This window comes from Erinaceus europaeus, chromosome 2 (genome assembly GCF_950295315.1).
Source record: "Erinaceus europaeus chromosome 2, mEriEur2.1, whole genome shotgun sequence".
NCBI lineage: Eukaryota > Metazoa > Chordata > Mammalia > Eulipotyphla > Erinaceidae > Erinaceus > Erinaceus europaeus.
Window position 1 is genome coordinate 95,591,560 of NC_080163.1, and position 19,155 is coordinate 95,610,714.

A 19,155-nucleotide genomic window follows, 5' to 3' on the forward strand; every position below is an offset into this window, starting at 1 on the left:
AAATGTAGTCATATAAATCAGTAGCTAATTAATATGAGAGGGGGGAATCTTAACATTTCTAAGCACTCAGACCCCACCAGATCCAGATGTATGAATATGAAACACCAGGCTTCTTGGTGATTTAGACCCTCTGTAGGTAAAAGGGACATCAACACACTTCCACACTTCCTTTTTTTTTTTTTTTTTTTTTACTGAATTTATCCAGGAGATACTCCCTACATAACTGGGCCTTTGGGCTTTGGCATCATCAGGCTGGTGTCCTTGGGTGCACAAAATGTGCACAAAATCTGAAGCCACCATTTTTTGGTCCTAGGTCTGCATTCAAAAACAAAGCTAATGCAGCTTTGTTCTTCTGATTCAGAATGGATATTAAAATATTCTGATGATAGCCGGAGAATAGTTCATTTTCTCTCTGTTATTTTGAGTAAGAAGAGTTTACATTGACTGAATATAAAATGGCAAAGTAATAATTGCCATCTGGCTCTTAGGATGCAAATCTGACAGAATCTAGGACTCTGTGAGCTCTCCTTGGCCCTTTGCCCAGGAAAGCCGAGCTATCAACCACAGCTAACAGTCTTTATGTTGAGTACATGCCCATAGTGCAAGGGCTTCAACAAACCCATTTCAAACTTAATTAAAACCACTGAACAAGCACCTCACTGGGTGCCTAAGGGGATCTATAAAACTGGTCAGTGATATTTTATGTATTTCTATCTATACCTATAGTGACATACACAAGTTATAATTTACAACAAAATTTCTAAGTAACTGAAACAATGTCTTGTTATATCTTGTTAACATAAGAAAGAACTATTATTATAGCAAGTGGAAAAGCACTTACTAAATCTTAAATGCCTATTTATTTTGCTGCTTTGGCTTAAGTCATTTTCCTGGAACAAATATGGTTGGAACTGATCTAAAATAAATTTACAAGGGTTTGTAAGCCAGGAGATTGAAAGTAGGCACACGCACATGTAGATATTGCTTATAATGGGAAGGAAGGATGAATTTTAGTTTATGGAAGCTCCTGGAATCTTAAAGAATGAACAACTACAGAAAAAAAAAATCAATGAATTATTGAGGATTCCGATACTCTGGAAACTGTAAAACTTACCAACCCAGTTTTTATAAAGAAAATCTGCTCTCAGCATAGACAAATCAACTCACAACTGAGTTGATTACAGCATCAAGTCTTTAATCACTCATATGCATTTATCCAAAGCACATGAAAAAAAAACACATTTATTCAAAATAATAAATGCATCCCTATGCACATAAGTACAGTATTCACATTAGCCAAAATATGTAAGCAATCTAAGTGCCCAGCAATAACTTTTATTGCCCAGCAATAAAGGTTAGGAGACATGCTAAATGAAGTACTATGGTATAATTAAAAAATATGTTTGTTATTCGGTACAAGGGTAAAACTGGAAGTGACTATGCTAAATAAGAGGTTAAAGACAAACATTGGGTGTTTTTTGCTAACTTAAGTAATCTAGACAACTAAAACAAATGAACTTGAAAAACAAATGTTAGCTAAACTACCTTGCAGACTTTTGTGTAGCTACCTCTCAAGCTTTCTGAGAACTCTGGTGGCTATCAGAAAGGAGGGGCAGACATAGGGTGGCATATACATACATATATGTGTGTGAAATTATTATTGCCCTGAAATCATACACTTTTGTAAAGCTATGTTAAATCACAGTAATATAATAAAATTTTGAAGGTTTTACATTTCTAAAAAAGAAAAAATCGTAAATGAACCTGTATACCTTATCCTCCAGAGGTAGTACAAACATTATCTGTCTCACAGTATTCACTAATAAAACCACTGCATCCATGTTTCTAACTATAAAGACATACAGTTTATCCATGTGAAAAATGAAACCCCAAAGGATAATATAGCACTGAGCAACTAACTATCTGCTATGTGTTAAAAAGATCTATTGAATTATGGAGGGTTAAAGATGAAATAAAAAGGAAATAAAATATTACTTTTTATGACTAACATGAATAAAAATAGTGACCAGTGTTTTCCTAAAATAGAAGTAGCAAATCATCCAGCTGAATGATAAAATAGTCAAGAATATTTAAAAGAGGGAAAGATTATTTCATTATATAGTCTGAGTACCTGAAACTTTACCTAACTCCAGTTCCATAGTTACACAATTTTTATGAGGTCTGGATTATGTTTTTATTCTGTTTTCAATTATGTTATACAATTGTTTTTAGCTCTAAACAGCTATGTGATTATTATTATTATTATCATCATCATTATTATTATTTTAGTCAATGGGTTTATTTAGGAACATGTTTGATCAGAAAATTGAGGTTAATGTTTTTAACAGCAACTTGTTAAGTTAGCGATTAGCTGAGTTAGTAGGGAAGCATTGGTGATCATGCAAATGCTTACTTTCAAGTTATAAAAATCCTAGATGGTAGGGAGTCAGGTCATAGCACATCTGGCACATTGGGTTAAGTTCACATAATACTAAGCACAAGGATCTATACAAGGATTTGGGTTTGTGTCCCTGCTCCTCACATGCAGGGGGACACTTCACAAGCAACGAAGTTGGTCTGCAGGTGTCTACCTTTATCCCTCTCTATCTATCCCTCCCCTCTCAATTTCTCTCTGTCCTACCCAATAAAATGGGAAAAAATGGCTGCCAGGAGCAGTGCTAGCACCAAGCCCCAGAAATAACCATGGTGGCAATAAATAAATAAATTAATTAATAGGGACTATATCAGCAATAATTAAAACCCCAATTTCAAGTTCTATTTTCATTTCCATTTTTAATTAGTTATTTAAGATTGTTTTACAGAATTAGGAGATACAGAAGTGTTTTTATACCCACCTTAGTACATGTAAATCACTACACTTTTTACTTTATTCTGTTGATGTCATAATAGTGTGTACTTAGCATATACACCTTTTTAAAATAACTTCTGGAAGATAGAGGCCACAGTTATCTACTAGTGGCTCTAGGATGGCATTCATAAAATTTTGATTACCATATTTGTGCAAAAATATTGCCATGTATAGCATGATCTTTAAAAAATGATCCCTATGTTTTTCATTTCATTGTTTTTGGTGTTTTTCTATGAACCACCAGTTAAAATTGGAAAAGCATAATTAGTTTGATAAAGGAAGAAAGTTGACTTTTTTCTCTAAGTTTTGTTGTGTCCTTTTCAAAAACTCATTTTCTCATTATGCAGTGATGTTATGATCAACTCTTCATCATCATTCTTTAATTGTCTCTGCACTATATTCCAAGTGACCTTCTATAATGAGTTTCTCCTTTAAGGATCATTTCCTCCTCATATTTGAAAATATCATAGTGTTTTAATTATTATATTTCTGTTTCATGATATCTGGTAATTATCACAATTTGCCTTCCTAAGTAGCATTATGAAGGGGATAATTTTTCTTATATTGAATTTTTTTCTTAGGAGGCAGTAATTGTTTTTCAAAGAACATTTGTGAGATTTATGAAATTTAATGACTTCTGCAAAATCTATTTTTTGATATTTTCATAACTGATTGTCATTTAAATGAGTTGAGAAGCTACAGTCCTGTTAGACTGTCACAAACTTCACAAACATTCGCTCCCAAAATACATGTGCAACAAGCCCAGCACAACTTGAGTTAGTGAGTTTGAACAGAGAAGCATGAGTGCTACTCTCTGCACAATTGAAGTATACTAAGTGAATAGTGACTCAGCTGTGTCCCTAGAAAAGAATCCCTCCTTTCACAGATGTTTAAACTGCTTTTGGCAAAGGATTAAACCTCTCCTCTGGACTTCACAGTTTTTACTCATATAGTTACTTTAGAGTGGTCTTCTAATTTATTTCTTCTACGACCTTGCCTTATTTAGGTCATACTGTAATGCATTGGATTACTTTCCTATGGGTCAGCTTATTTTGTCACAATTTCCTTTTTTTCCTATTTGACTTTTAATGATGGCTTATCTTTAATTATTTTATCTGGGAATGAAAACTAATGCAACTAAGCACTAGAGATTTCTTTCATCTCTACTTTGAGATCAGCTTGCTTTAACTAGAGAGAATACATTTAATGAGTTCCTCTGAGATTGAGGAATAGAGACCACTTTAATTGAAACCCTATGAGTTGCAAATTTCATGAGGCAACTTTTACTTTGTATTTGGGGCATATTATACCCTCTTCTGTAACTCAGAATGAAATGAAGATGTTTCTTCTTTATCTGTGTAAATACTTGATAGTGAGGAGATAACAAGAGATTGAGTCTTTTGATATCTAGTTATGCTAAATGATAGGTACATTTAAATCTAACATTTCTTTTAATTATTTTTTTATTATTGTGTTTAGTTTTTTATAATTTTACTGGTGGTTAACAGCACAGTCATTGACACATGGTCTAGTCTCTCATCTCCCCAAGGAGCATGTCTACCCAAGTCCTTTCTCAACATTGTATACTTTATATATTTGACATCTTTCATTATCTCTCCCTAGATCAGAGTTCTTTGATTTAGTGGAACAGACCACATCTACTCCAAGTTTCATCATATGTTTTGCATCTCCTTCCTCATTTATTAAATTCCACATATAAAAGAAATCATCTGATGTGTATCCTTCTCCTTGTAGCTGATCTCCTTTAAGATGATTCCTTCAAGTTCCACCCAAGATGAGAGAAAGGAGACAATCTCATAATTTTTCATAGCAGAGTATTGTTTTATTATAAATATATATAGCAAGGTTTCTTATTTACTCACCTATTGTTAGCTATATGGGTTATTTTCAGGTTTGGGTTATTACAAACTATGCTGCCAGTAATATAGGTAAACAATGATCCTCGCTTTTAAAAAAATTATCTTTATTTATTTATTGGCTAGAGACAGCCATAAATCTAGAGGAAGGGGGTGAGAGAGAGAGGGAGAGACAGAGAGACACCTGCAGCCCTGCTTCACCACTCGCAAAGCTTTCCTCCTGCAGATGAGGACCAGAGGCTCGAACCCGGGTCCTTGTGCATTGTAACATGTGCACTCAACCAGGTGTGCCACCACCCGACCCTGATCCTCACTTTTGTAAGTGTGAGAGAGAAAAAAAAGAGCAGAGAATCACTTGGATCCTTCATATGTGGCATATCTGGGTCCCTTTTCTCACATGTCAGTTTTGTATTCTGTCTGATAAATTACCTTCCTGGCCATTGCTCTTATTTTAGCTTTGAGTCTATTTTAAATCAGTCAGGTAGCAAGTACAGACTGAATCTTGTCATACCCTTAGTCTGTTCTCAAGGATTTTGTACACTAGTTTCATAATGAACTTCTGATTCTTCTAAAAGATTGGTTATATGAAAAAGTCATATAATTTTCCTTTCAGATTATTACTAATTGTTTTCAGACAACTATTATTGCAAAATGCTCATCTTAGGGTAATATCTGTTAAGTTCAACTTTAAATGTAAACCAAATGTTTGGTGAGGTATAGTAATTAGAAAAAATAATAATTGAGGTGGGAGGGTGGGGATGGTACTTTGGTGATAAGTGTATTATGGACCTATACACTAAACTTACAATCTTGTAATCTACTTTTAATCACAAATAAAAAATGAAAAAATAAGATAAAATAATTTATTTAGAATTGGTATCAACTATTAGATAATGCCATACCTCTTATCATTGGAAATAATGAAACTAAGCATAGATATGTGAAATTTTTGCTTTCTTTGAATAACCTAACTTCTTGTAGAGAAGATTAATGTAAAACACAGATACTAGCTATTTGTCCTTCACTGCCAAAGTACTATATCCTTAACATAGTTCAGTCATGACACAGCAGCGATAAGTTCCAGCTCTCTGAGTTCTAATCTCTGTTTTACAATCCATAGCAAGAGCTCAAACTTACCAATGCCAAACTTGTCTGACTAACCTTACTATTTTCAACTCTTCTTTTTGATCCACAAAATAGATGTGACTTACTTAACTTGCCAAGGGATCCAAATCAGAAAGTAGACTGTTTGTAAAAATTATCTCCACAAAATATTGAAAAGAACTTTGTACATGTGCACATAAATTAAAAACATAAAAATTCATTAAATTGAAGACCCTAAAACCATAATAAAATAGAAGTTTATAAGGCATCATAATATTCGAGTGCCCTACACTTGAATCCTTTCAATGAATATTTAAACATAATGAGAAAATATTAATTTTTATTTACTTTATAGGAGTAGCTCTCAGACAAACCAAGTAAGAGAATTAACAGTGTTGTTTGTTGTTTTCAAGAAACTATTTTAGGGCTAGGTCAAGAATTAGAGAATATAAGTTAAACTGCATTTAATTTTATATTTGCATAATATTTAACTTGAGCTATTTTATTGAAATATAATGGATATGCAGTAGTCTACACACATTTGAAGCACATGAAGAATATATATCTGTGAAACTTTCACCAAGATCACAAAAATGAATAAATTAGCTCTTAAGTTTGTCTTTCTCTCCTTTCTCTCTCTCTCTTCTAGAGCACCAGCTCTGGCTTATGTGGTGCTGAGGACTGAACCTGTGACTTCAGAGCCTCAAGCATGGAAGTCTTTTGCATAACTGTTATGTTATCTCCTCCACTCTCATGTACCTCTTTGTAATCTCTTCTCCCATGCCTTTAGCCCCCTTCTCTTCCTCACGCCCATCTAGATTTTCATCTATCATTACATATTAGTTTGCATTTTCTAGAAATCTGTATAAATGAAATATTGTAATTTATATTCTATTTTGTCTGACGTTTGCTCATATAGTATAATTGTATACATATATATTATATTATATTATATTACTATATTATATTATTAATTAGTTTTATGGACATTTATACAAATGCATACATCAAATGCAACTGGCTCTATCAGTTTATATTCAGATCAGAAAATGCCATGAGTTTTTAATTCTTCCATTATCTTTTCTGTACTTGGTGAGGAAAAAAAATATAGAAAGTATTCCACCAAATTATATGTTGTGATTTACTTGTGTAAATGAAAACTTTTATTACTATAATTGTATTCAATTTTCTAGTTTCTACAAACAAATACTTACTGTTGGGTTTGTGATGAACACGATGTCCCTTAGAATCATTCTAACTTTCAGATTTACTTGTAAGACTCAAGGGCTGCCATACTAGATAAAATGTTATTTTATCTAAGGAATACATACAAAGGACACTCTGGAAAGTTGAACTAACTTCATATTAAATATCTACTCTATGCCTAGAGTATGCCAAGGGTCAGTGACATAGCTTACTTAAGTAGTTTACTGCTTTGCCATGTGGGGACCCAGGATCAAGAGTAGTCCCCACTATATTGAAGGGAAGCTTTCATGCTGTGTTCTCTTTCAGACATTCCCTTTCTGTTGTCATTGTTTCTTTCTAAAATATTAAATTAATAATAAGGTAGTACCAAAATATCAATTTTACTTAATATCTATATATATTGATGAAGTATTTGAATTTTTCATTTTGGTTCTATAAAATGGCTAGCTTTTAGGTGGTGGGATGACTCAGTATTGGAGCATAGGATTTGCATGCTTGAGGTTTCTGTTTTCATCTCTGACACTACATATGCCACAGTAGTATTCTGGGCTTCCTCTCTTAAAATAAATACACATCTTAAAAACAGATTAATATGCCACTAATACTATTTGAGATGTTCAAATAGTATGCTGTGTCTTTAAAGGACTCCAGCCGATTTAAAATTGATAGCTTTAAGAAGTTTAGATTTGTTAAGTATTAAATTGATAAGTCTATAGATTGATAGTCTAAATACCTTTAGATAATATCACCTTCAATATACTATTTGGTTTTGTATTTATAAAAGAAATGTCAAATCGCTGATATGTTTCAGACTCTGAAGCTCTATATATTAAAACTCAAGGTAAGTTGGTAGCATTTGAAGTAAAATGTATGATTCTGTTCATAAAAAAAAATCATAAAATCTGAAAAGCTGTTCTCACAACGGCAATGTATGCCATCTTGTATATCATCATTGGTGACTCATAGCTTTATTTTATAACTTTAAAGAATCACCTAGTCATTTGAAAAGCTTTGTTTCATTTATCCATTTTTATTGTGTAGAACAGAGAGAAACTGAGAGAGAAGGGGGAGATAGAGAAAGAGAATGATAGACACCATGGGGAGCTGGAGGCTCGAACCAGGATCCTTGCACTTTGTACTACATGCTCTTAACCCAGTGTGCCACCACCCTACCCCCTGCTTTAAATTTTATACTGTGCCTTTAAAAGTAACTCTATCTGAAAGCTAATTATTAAAAATATCTCCAAAAATTATCTCCACAAAATATTGAAAAGAACTTTGTACATGTGCACATAAATTAAAAACATAAAAATTCGTTAAAATCAAGACAACTGTGTACTATGATTTTCTTATTAGATAGGGATTACTAAGTGGTCTTTAGATCTAGTTCAGACCATAAGATACAAAAAGTAAAATTATCTTCTCAGGCTAGTGTGGTCATTTTTATGAGAGAAACTTAGATATTGTCATAGTTTCCTTGGTTTGATGATTGTGGAAATGTATGTTAAAAATGTCAGTCACTTTTGTTTACTTTCAGTGTCATGGATAAACAATATTTATATTATATTATATTATATTGAGTAAAACTGCATACAAAATGATTTAACAGTACTTTTTACAAAACAAATGCTAAAGGAATAGCTTTTATATGAATGAAATTTCTTGCTGACATTTATTTCCACTGAGGTTGAAAAATAGTAAACGACAATATTTTCTCCTGAGAAATCAAAAAGGGATATGGGAAAGATCCAGTATATTTTGTTTTTTGATGCCAAAGTGAAACACTTATTTTATTTTCTCTTCCTTAAAATTGAAGAGATTTTTCAGCCTGCTTCTTGAGCATATAATTCCTTATTATTCTCCAGCTGTTTGATCTTGGCTGTTGGCTCTGCTGAGGTTAATGTTATTTAGGCAGAAACTAGAAGCTGAAAAAATATTTTCAATTTTATTTGTGGGTTCACTGATATAGAAACCCAATTTATTACCAAAAAACAAATTTCTGTAATGAAACAAATATGACAATGCAAATTTAAAATTTCAACAGTTTACAGAAATTTTAGAAGAATTTTAATACCCAATTTATAAACACCAATGGTAGCTAAAAGGACCAGAAAAATTATTTCTGTTCATATGTTACATATATACACTCTTGCACATACACATGCAGATAGAAGAGAGATACCCTGTTCTAAGTTTACATTTGCAATACTTAGTACAGATCATATTTAGTTCATTATCAGAATTAATGCATGCTTACTACAATATTATCTGCAGAAACACTACACTCACAAGTGCATGTTACACATTTTTTTTTTTAGTTTTGATTTATAAAAAGGAAACACTGACAAAAATCATAGGATATGAGGGGCACAACTCCACACAGTTCCCACCACCAGAACTCTGTATCCCATCCCTTACCCTGATAGCTTTCCTATTCTTTAACCCTCTGGGAGTATGGAACCAGGGTCATTATGGGGTGCTCAGAAGATGGAATGGAAAGTCTGGCTTCTGTAATTGCTTCTCCGCAGAACATGGGCACTGTCAGGTCAATCCATATTCCTAGCCTGTCTCTCTCTTTCCCTAGTGGGGCAGGGCTCTGGGGAGGCAGGGCTCCAGAACACATGGTAGGGTCTGCCCAGGGAAGTCTGATTGGCATCATGGTAGCATTGGGAACCTGGTGGCTGAAAAGAGAGTTAACGTATAAAGCCAAAAATATTGTTGACTAATCATGAACCTAGAGGCTGGAATATTGCAGATGGAGATTTGAAGTCACTGTTTTGAAGATAGCAAGTAGGCCTATTTTACTTATATTCCAAAGGGCCCATATTTCTAATTGTCCCTAAGTCCTTGGATATTTGTTTCAATTTTTCCAATCTTCTATTAGCTTTGTGGTGCCCAAAGATTCTATGGAAATAGCCTCCAGTGTATTCTATCCTCAGCTGTGGGCAGTTCCTTAATAAACCCATTAAAGTTACTCTTTATTTGTTAGAGTGATTTTCATCATGCTAGCCTTTTTTTTTAATTTCTTTGCTTACAATGTCTATATTTTTCTTTGTACCTTACCTATTAGAAATATTAGCACTTAAATCATAGTTTTAATTTCTAGATATGGTAATTCCAAGGTCCTGCCATGTATGGTTGCTCCCTTCTTCTTGCTCTCTTAAAACTGTTGTTTACCATTTGGAATGCCACATAATTTAATTTTATTTATTGAGTAGAAGTAGAGAGAAATTGAGGGGGGAGAAGATAGATAGATAGGTAGGGGGAGAGAGAGAGAGCTGCAGACTAGCTTCACATTTAGTGAAGCTTTCCCCCGTTAGGTTGGGACTGGAGGCTTGAACCCAGGCAATTATGCACTATAATACGTGCACTCAACCAGTGGTACTGCTGTCTGGTCCCACTGTATTGGGGGAAGATGGACTGGTGCTTATTTCCCCAACATTTAAAAAGTCTGTCATGCATTATTTCAACAAAGAATTATGAAGAGAGCATGATTTTCAGGAATTTTAAACTTTATTTGGGAAAGTTGAGAACATTCACATGTTAGGTGTTTGGGGATGGGTGCACCAGAGTTCTCTTACTCACAAGTTGATGGGCTGCTCACCTAGGGCTGGGAGCCCAGGAGAGAGGGAGAGAATGAGAGAGAGAGAGAGAGAGAGAGAGAGAGAGAGAGAGAACTTCCCTACTCACATCTTGATGGGAGGTCCACTTAGGTCGAGAAAAACAGAAAAAGAGAAGAGAGACAGAAGCCCTGGAGAGTTACTATTGACCTGGGCAGAGAGCAACCACACCCACAGGTCTACTTTATAACACCCAAGCCCTGCCTTCACCATTCCAAGCCATACCTGTCACCACTTCCATTACCTGGGTGGTAACCTCCAGGTACTTCCTGTCCATCAACACCACCACAGAAGATTTTCTTGACAGGATGTTGTAGGTAAAAGAAATAGTGAAATGATTATCAAAGTCTGATGATGACATATAGGAAAACAAGAGGTTTTTCTCTTCAAGGATTAAATCTGATCTCTTGTTGTGACTAACTGGCCTTTCTGTGAATTCAACGGTAGTGTTCCATTTCTTTCCTACCCACTTTGGAGGGATAGGATGACTGGAGTGGGCTGGAGTTGGGTATTTCTTTATTTCACTTCATTTACATGTTCATGATTCTTCAGCAGGTGAAGCTCTGGTTAATGGTGAGCTGGCTTTAACAGGAGATGCAGGCCTCGCTGGGTATTTATTTCAGAATGGGTTCCTTTCTCTGCACTCTGTTTGTAATCTCCAGAGGATATTTTATTCTCTGCTGTTTACTCTGGGAACCTGGCTGAGTTCTTGGAGGCAAAACTCAAAGTACTGTCTGCACTGAGCCTCTAGGCCTTTGTCAGTTACAACTGCTTTTCCTCCCTAGAGCTGGTCCTCAGACAGTTTCCATTTGGCCAAGTGCTCTGGGAAACCTCCAAACCCTGTATTTTCCTTGTGTTCACCTGTTTCTCAGTCTTAGATCAGTGCTTCACCCTAAGAATGCAAGAAGAGTTACTATTTTTTTCTGGTTAGCTTTTTTCAGTTGTTAGGTTGAAGTGACAATTCCCATGCTATTTACATGCCAAATGAGAAACTAAAAATCTTAAATTTATGTCAAGTAAACTTAGAAAATATTTTCAATGGAAGTCCGGTGGCAGCACAGCAGGTTTAGCGCACTTGGCGCTAAGCGCAAGGACTGGCATGAGGGTCCCGGTTCGAGCCCCCCAGCTCCCCATATGTAGGGGAGTCGCTTCACAGGTAGTGAAGCAGGTCTGCAGGTGTCTGTCTTTCTTTCCCCTTCTCTGTTTTCCCCTCCTCAATCCATTTTTCTCTATCTTATCTAACTGTGATGACATCAATAACAACAATAATAATTACAACAATAAAAAAATAAAATATTTTCATTATATGTGATTAATGGTATTTCAATAGAAATGTGTTTTTAAAATAAGTGTAAATTGTTTTAACTGCTTTACATTCTAACAATACAAGTAATAAGTATATATTAAGCAAAAGATCAAAATAAATTATAGATAAAATTATTTTTCTAGTAAGTTTAAAAGTATTATCTAAGGTAGAGGAGGTCCTGGGAGTATTTAGAGTTTTGTGCAGAAAACTGAGAAGTGTTATACATGTACTAACTACTGTATTTACTGTCGACTATAAAACATTAATTCCCCCAATAAAAAAACTGGTAGGCTTGTTAGAAGGGATCAGAATACAATAAAGCCAAGCTCTTTTGTTTTTAAAATAACATTCTTTAGGGGTAATTGGATGATAGAGGAAATCTTAACATAATAAAGTTGGTCTAGAAAATCTATTTATAAAAATTTTTATCTCCATACCAAAAATTTTAAAGCAAAGCAATAGTTATTGCTTAGTTTTTAAAGTATTCAGTTTAGGGAAATTTGATTTGTTCTTCACATTAATCCTCTGGTTAACTATACTGGGAAATACAGATCCTCATAAGAACTGAAGAGGAGGGAGTCGGGCTGTAGCGCAGCGGGTTAAGCGCAGGTGGCGCAAAGCACAAGGACCGGCATAAGGATCCCGGTTCGAACCCCAGCTCCCCACCTGCAGGGGAGTCGCTTCACAGGCGGTGAAGCAGGTCTGCAGGTGTCTATCTTTCTCTCCTCCTCTCTGTCTTCCCCTCCTCTCTCCATTTCTCTCTGTCCTATCCAACAATGATGACAACAACAATAAAAAACAACAAGGGCAACAAAAGGGAATAAATAAATAAAATAAAATATATTAAAAAAAAAAAAGAACTGAAGAGGAAACCAGTAATTCTCTTCTATTTTAAAACAAATTAGAAAGACACAATAAAGCAACTCAAAATAACCCCCCAAGCCATAACTGATTGGTTTTGTTTTTTTTAATATTTTTATTATCTGTATGTATTTATTGGGTACAGAAAGTCAGAAATTGAGATGGAAAGGGGAGATAGAGAGGACGAGAGACAGGGAGACACCTGCCGCACTACTTCACATCTGTAAAGCTTTCCCCCTGCAGGTGAGGACCAGGGGCTCAAACCTGGGTCCTTCTGCATTGTAACATGTGAGCTCCACCAGGTGTGCCTCCACCAGCCCAAGTGATTAGTATCTGAAAGGCTACTTATTTTAGCACAAAAAATCAAGAATTTTATTTTACATTATTTGCTTAATTGTGAGCCCTTGTTTGTAATAGGGGAAATTAGAAAAACAAACAAAAAACCTCCAGCATAATATGTACCTTTGGTAGACTGGATTAATTAGAATACAACAAAATAGTATCAATCATTGAAAGTAAAGGAAAATAAATCTTTTGTACAACTATATTGGTTAAAATTCAATACAAGAGGGCAAAGTTCTATAAAGGCCCACAAAAGAGCTTATGATGGTTCTCATTTACTAAACGATTTGTTCTGCTATGTATCTTACTGACTTTGAGCCCCTAAGTTTCAGAATCTACCATGATACCATCCTGACTTCCCCAGGCAGATGACCTCACCAATGTATCCTGGAACCTCACCTTCCCTGGGTCCTATCCCACATGGGAGAAATGGAAATGGTCTAGGGGTATGGATCAACCTGCCAGCTTCCATGTTCAGTGGAGAGGCAATTGCAGGGGCCAGATTTTCCACATTCTGCACCCCATAAAGAGTTTTGATCCATACTCCCAGAGGGATAAAGAGTGGGAAAGTTAACAATGGAGAAGATGGAATATGGAACTCTGATGGAAAGAATTATGTGGCATTGTATCCATTGTACTAAATCTTGTTGATCATTATTAAGTCACAAATAAAAAATAAATTCAAGAAACCATATATTTAAATAATTTCATACACATGTTAAGAATCATAAATTTAAAAATATCAGCAGTGAGGGCCAGGGAGACAAGTCACCCAGTAGAGTGCACAGTTCTCCATCGTGCAAGGATGCAGATCCTAGCTCCTGGACGCCTTGTAAGGAGCAGCAGGAAAAAGGGAAAACTTCCTGAGCAGTGAAGTGCTGTGGTGTTTCTTCACCATCTCTCTGTTTCTCCCTTCTCCCTTGCTGTCTTTCACCTCCTGTTTGAGGGGAAAGGAAAGTCTGTCAAGCATAGTGGAACCGCATATGTGCAGCTCTAGACAGAGTAGCACTGGCAGAGAAAAAAAGAAATGGATCTTAACAAGAAGTTCTCTGGAATATGAGATTACACTTGGTAGCTTTTTATCACCATGATGATTTTGTCTTATCTTTATAATTAGAATAATGTGATATATATAGTATGTGTACACCACACACACACACACACACACACACACACACATACACACACATCGTAACTGCTAGAAGTTTTTGTGAAACACAGTAACAAACCACCAGAAAATCATATTCAGGCCAGCAAAATCATTAACCTGAATAGTCCTCCTGCTTTGCCACGACCTATAGAAAGCTTTGGTGCTGGAGTTCTTCTTCCACCGCCAGACCACTTCTATCTAAGCTATGTCACTATCAGAAAATGGCAGCTCAGAGTAGTGAAGCCCCTGAGACAACAACAAAATGTGGACACACACAAATTAGTTCTATAAGATGAAATGACTTTTATATAGGTGGTAACCCTGTTTATTTTCACTCCTACCAGGGAAAGGTGAACATGGGAAACCTTACCCACTCACTGAAGAGGACCATGATGACTCAGCTTACAGGGAAAATGGTTTCAATATTTTTGTCAGCAACAATATTGCTCTGGAGAGGTCCCTGCCAGATATTCGCCATGCTAAGTGAGTATGAGCACAGATTTCTGTGCAGTTGTGTTTGTCTTTTCTTATTATACTTAAGGTATAATAGGAAGATACGTAGCTAAATTATTTGTCTAATAATTATATAAAAAGTTTATTTCTTTCATAATCCTTACTGCTTTACTTAAGTTGGGGTGACCTTTCGTATTTCAAGTTACCAGTGATGCTAAAAATGAATATCCTTTTTAATTATTGAATTGCTAGATCATCACCATTTAAATTGGGATTTTTAGAATAATATAAATTCTTTTACTTTAGATCATTTAGATTGTGAGGTGAACTTTTCCCCCGGTGATTAGTATTATCAAAAATGACAACAGAGATAGGTCTTCTATGCACATAATTTGCACTCCAGTTTCATGGGTGCAATTGCTATTATATCTTTCCCAGCTGGTATCTGAAGTAAATTCATTCAAATCCAAAAATAATGGTTGGTTTCCCAAGTTCACCACTTTCTGAATTTGTTGATTGAGTTAAGTATTTATCAAAGCGTGAGTAAACAGAAATATCTGTATTTACTTGAAATTTCCCTTTCATCTCTACCCTCTACTACCTTTAACTTTGCTTAGTGCCCTTTTTTCCTAGTCTGTTATACTATTCTTGTTAGTATGTATAATACCAAAACTATGGCAAGAACATAAATGTGATGAGAATTTGGAATTGTGAACTTTCTGTGAGCTTTAATATATCCAAAAATATGAATGTGTTCACTCCTCATGCACTGAATCTCCTTTTTGAATCACAGGTATGAAATGGAATGGAAGAAAGATGTCAAGGAATAGAATACAAATAACTAGTTAAAATAATACAAGGGCTCATAATTAAGCAAATAATGTAAAATAAAATTCTTGAGTTTTTGTGCTAAAATAAGTAGCCTTTCATAAACTAATCAGTTGGGCTGGTGGAAGTGCACTTGGTGGAGAAGGATCCGGGTTCGAGCCCCTGGTCCTCACCTGCAGGGGAAAGCTTTACAGATGGCGAAGTAGTGCGGCAGGTGTCTCCCTGTCTCTCTTCCTCTCTGTCTCCCCTTTCCATTTCAATTTCTGACTTTCTGTATCCAACAAATACATAAAGATAATAAAAAAAAAAAACCCCAAACCAATCAGTTATGGCTTGGAGGGTTATTTTGAGTTGCTTTATTGTGTCTTTCTAATCTGTTTTAAAATAGAAGAGAATTACTGGTTTCCTCTTCAGTTCTTATGAGGATCTGTATTTCCCAGTATAGTTAACCAGAGGATTAATGTGAAGAACAAATCAATTTTTCCCTAAACTGAATAATTTATATATTGGTCTAGGCCTTCCAGCTAACCAAATTATTCCCAGGCTGGCTGAAATTATCTACAGTAATTCCCACTGACCGAGAACATTGCTAGTTATGAAAAATTTTAATACCTAATTGCACACCATCAGAGCTGCATTAAACTGCATTGTTGGCATAATAAATATTCTCAGAAATAATTTCCATCCACCTCCTCCCCCACCCCCACACTTCCAATCTTTTAATGTGTATTCAAGTGGAAAGAATTGCATATGGAAACAGTGCAGAAAATCATTGAAGTCAAAAGAAGGCTGATAGATACTTCTCGGAGTGTACTTTTAGTGTAATTATCACCCTTTGGGAAAAATATAATTTTAGGCAACAATGGGAAGAAGCAGAAACTGAAAAGGGGGGATTGGTGATGCACCTGGTTGTGTACACATGTTCCAATTCACAAGGACGTGGGTTCAAGCCCCCAGTTCCCACCTGCAGGGGGAAAGCTTTGCAAGCAGTGAAGCAATGTTGCAAGTGTCTCTCTTTCTCTCTTCCTATCCCCCCCTCCCCTCTTCATTTCTGGCTGTCTGTATCCAATAAATAAAGATAATAAAAATTTAAGTGAAAGAAAAGCAAATATTTTGAAATTATTAAAGTTACTGGTTTATTCATGTGAGGGAAATGTTTTAATTTTTTTTTAGTTTTCTATTTATTTATTTTCCCTTTTGTTGCTCTTATTGTTTTTTTTTTTTGTTTGTTTGTTTTTTTTGTTTTAGATTGGTCAAGCCCAGTCCTTTGGGCATTTAATCTTATTACATAATCTGCATTTTTTTTTAATTTAAATTTTTAATTTAAGAAAGGATTAGTGAACAAAAGCATAAGGTAGGAGGGGTACAACTCCACACAATTCCCACCACCCAATCCCCATAACCCACCCTCTCCCATGATAGCCTTCCCATTCTCTAGCCCTCTGGGAGCATGGACCCAGGGTCGTTGAGGGTTGCAGAAGGTAGAGGGTCTGGCTTCTGTAATTGCTTCCCCGCTGAACATGGGCGTTGACTGGTCGGTCCATACTCCCAGTCTGCCTCTCTCTTTCCCTAGTAAGGTGTGTCTCTGGGGAAGCTGAGCTCCAGGACACATTGGTGGGGTCTTCAATCCAGGGAAGCCTAGCCAGCATCCTGGTGGCATCTGGAACCTGGTGATTGAAAAGAGAGTTAACATACAAAGCCAAACAATTTGTTGAGCAATCATGGATCCCAAGATTGGAATAGTGGAGAGGAAGTGTTAGGGAGGTACTCACTGCAAACTCTAGTGTAATCCTGCTTTCAGGTATATATTTTGCAGTAGTTTATGGATACATGTGCACATACGCTCTCTCTCACAGAAACTGGTGTATGTCTAGGTTATGGGACTTTGTTAGAAAGAGAACTACCTGAGATGAAATTAGAGTGTACTATAAAAGGAAAGGTCTCACCTGAGTAATGAAGCTGAAGGGTTGTCATTCCACACGTGAAGTCTCTGGATACACACTGAGGTGAAGCATGTTGAGATGGCAATCGTTACTTTGGTTAGGTTGTGATCGGCGGATGCAATATTATTTGGTATGGATTGGGAGAAGCATACGGGAAAGTGAGCCCTATCCAAGGGTGCCAGGACTGGGAGAAGTAGGGGCTCTATAGTGAAGATGTGAGGTTCCTGCTGTCTTAGGGTTCAAAAAGACAATCAATAGTTAATATTATCATCACATTATTTGTTAATTGGGTTAACTTTGAAAAGTCCCTTTGTTATGGTTTGCTGTACAGTACCCAGTATCTTGTATATAGCTGTGCTATTGGAAGCTTCTAATCTGCTTGGTCTAGGCTTTTGAGAGAGTCCGCATATCAAATACGTAGCCTATCTATTAAAAAGATTCAGTTTGTCTTTTGAGAACCTTTGAGACATACAATTGATTTCCCCCTCTCATATTAATTAACTACTGATTTATATGTCTACATTTTGCTAGGAGTGTACATAAACACCATTCCCATCACCAAAGGACCGTGACCCATCCCTCCCGCCCATTCCCACCCCCCACTGGCCCAGGAAGCTACATGTCTACCCCTCACCACTGGGTTTTTACTTTGGTGCCCTACTTACAATTTGATCAGGTCCTGCTTTTAGTTTCCCTTTCACATCTTCTAAGTCAGCTTCTGTTGATGAGTGGGATCATCCCATACTCATCTTTAACTTTCTGACTTAGTTCACTTAACATAATTCCTTCTAGCTCTGTCCAAGATGGGTCAGAGAAGGTGGGTTCATTGTTCTTGATAGCTGCATAGTATTCCATTGTGTATATATACCACAGCTTTCTCAGCCATTCATCTGTTGTTGGGCACCTGGGTTGCTTCCAGGTTTTAGCTATTATGAATTGTGCTGCTATGAACATAGGAGTACACACCTCTTTTTGGTTGGGTGTTATGGAGTCCTTGGGGTATAACCCCAGGAGAGGAATTATTGGGTCATATGGAAGGTCCATGTCTAGCCTTCTGAGAGTTTTCCAGACTGCTCTCCACAGAGGCTGTACCAATTTACATTCCCACCAGCAATGTAAAAGAGTTCCTCTGTCCCCACATCCTCTCCAGCATTTGTTGTTGCTGTCCTTTTTGATGTATGCCATTCTTACAGGAGTGAGGTGGTATCTTAGTGTTGTCTTAATTTGCATTTCTCTGACAATCAGTGACCTAGAGCAGTTTTTCATATGTTTGTTAGCCTTTTGGATCTCCTCTGTGGTGAATGTTTTGTTCATTTCCTCTGCCCATTTTTGGATGGGGTCATTTGCTTTTTTGCGGCTGAGTTTGCTGAGCTCTTTATATATTTTGGTGATTAGTTTCTTGTCTGATGTCTGGCATGTGAAGATCTTCTCCCATTCTGTGAGGGGTCTCTCTGTTTGTTTAACAGTTTCTTTGGATGTGCAGAAGCTTTTCAATTTGATGTAGTCCCATTGGTTTGTTTCTGCTTTGGTCTTCCTTGCAGTTGGGTTTGATTCATCAAAGATATCCTTGAGGTGTAGATGGGAAAGTGTTTTACC

The 19,155-nt window shown here is 36.1% G+C and overlaps 1 protein-coding gene across 1 annotated transcript in view; it reads left to right on the forward strand.

The window, feature by feature from the left end:
• GALNTL6 (polypeptide N-acetylgalactosaminyltransferase like 6) overlaps positions 1 to 19,155 on the forward strand; it is a 1,261,228-nt gene that overhangs the window by 490,790 nt on the left and 751,283 nt on the right. The window contains exon 4 of the mRNA XM_007523011.3: positions 14,680 to 14,818. Coding sequence (XP_007523073.1) covers positions 14,680 to 14,818 — 139 coding nt within the window. The remainder of the gene's footprint in view (positions 1 to 14,679; positions 14,819 to 19,155) is intronic.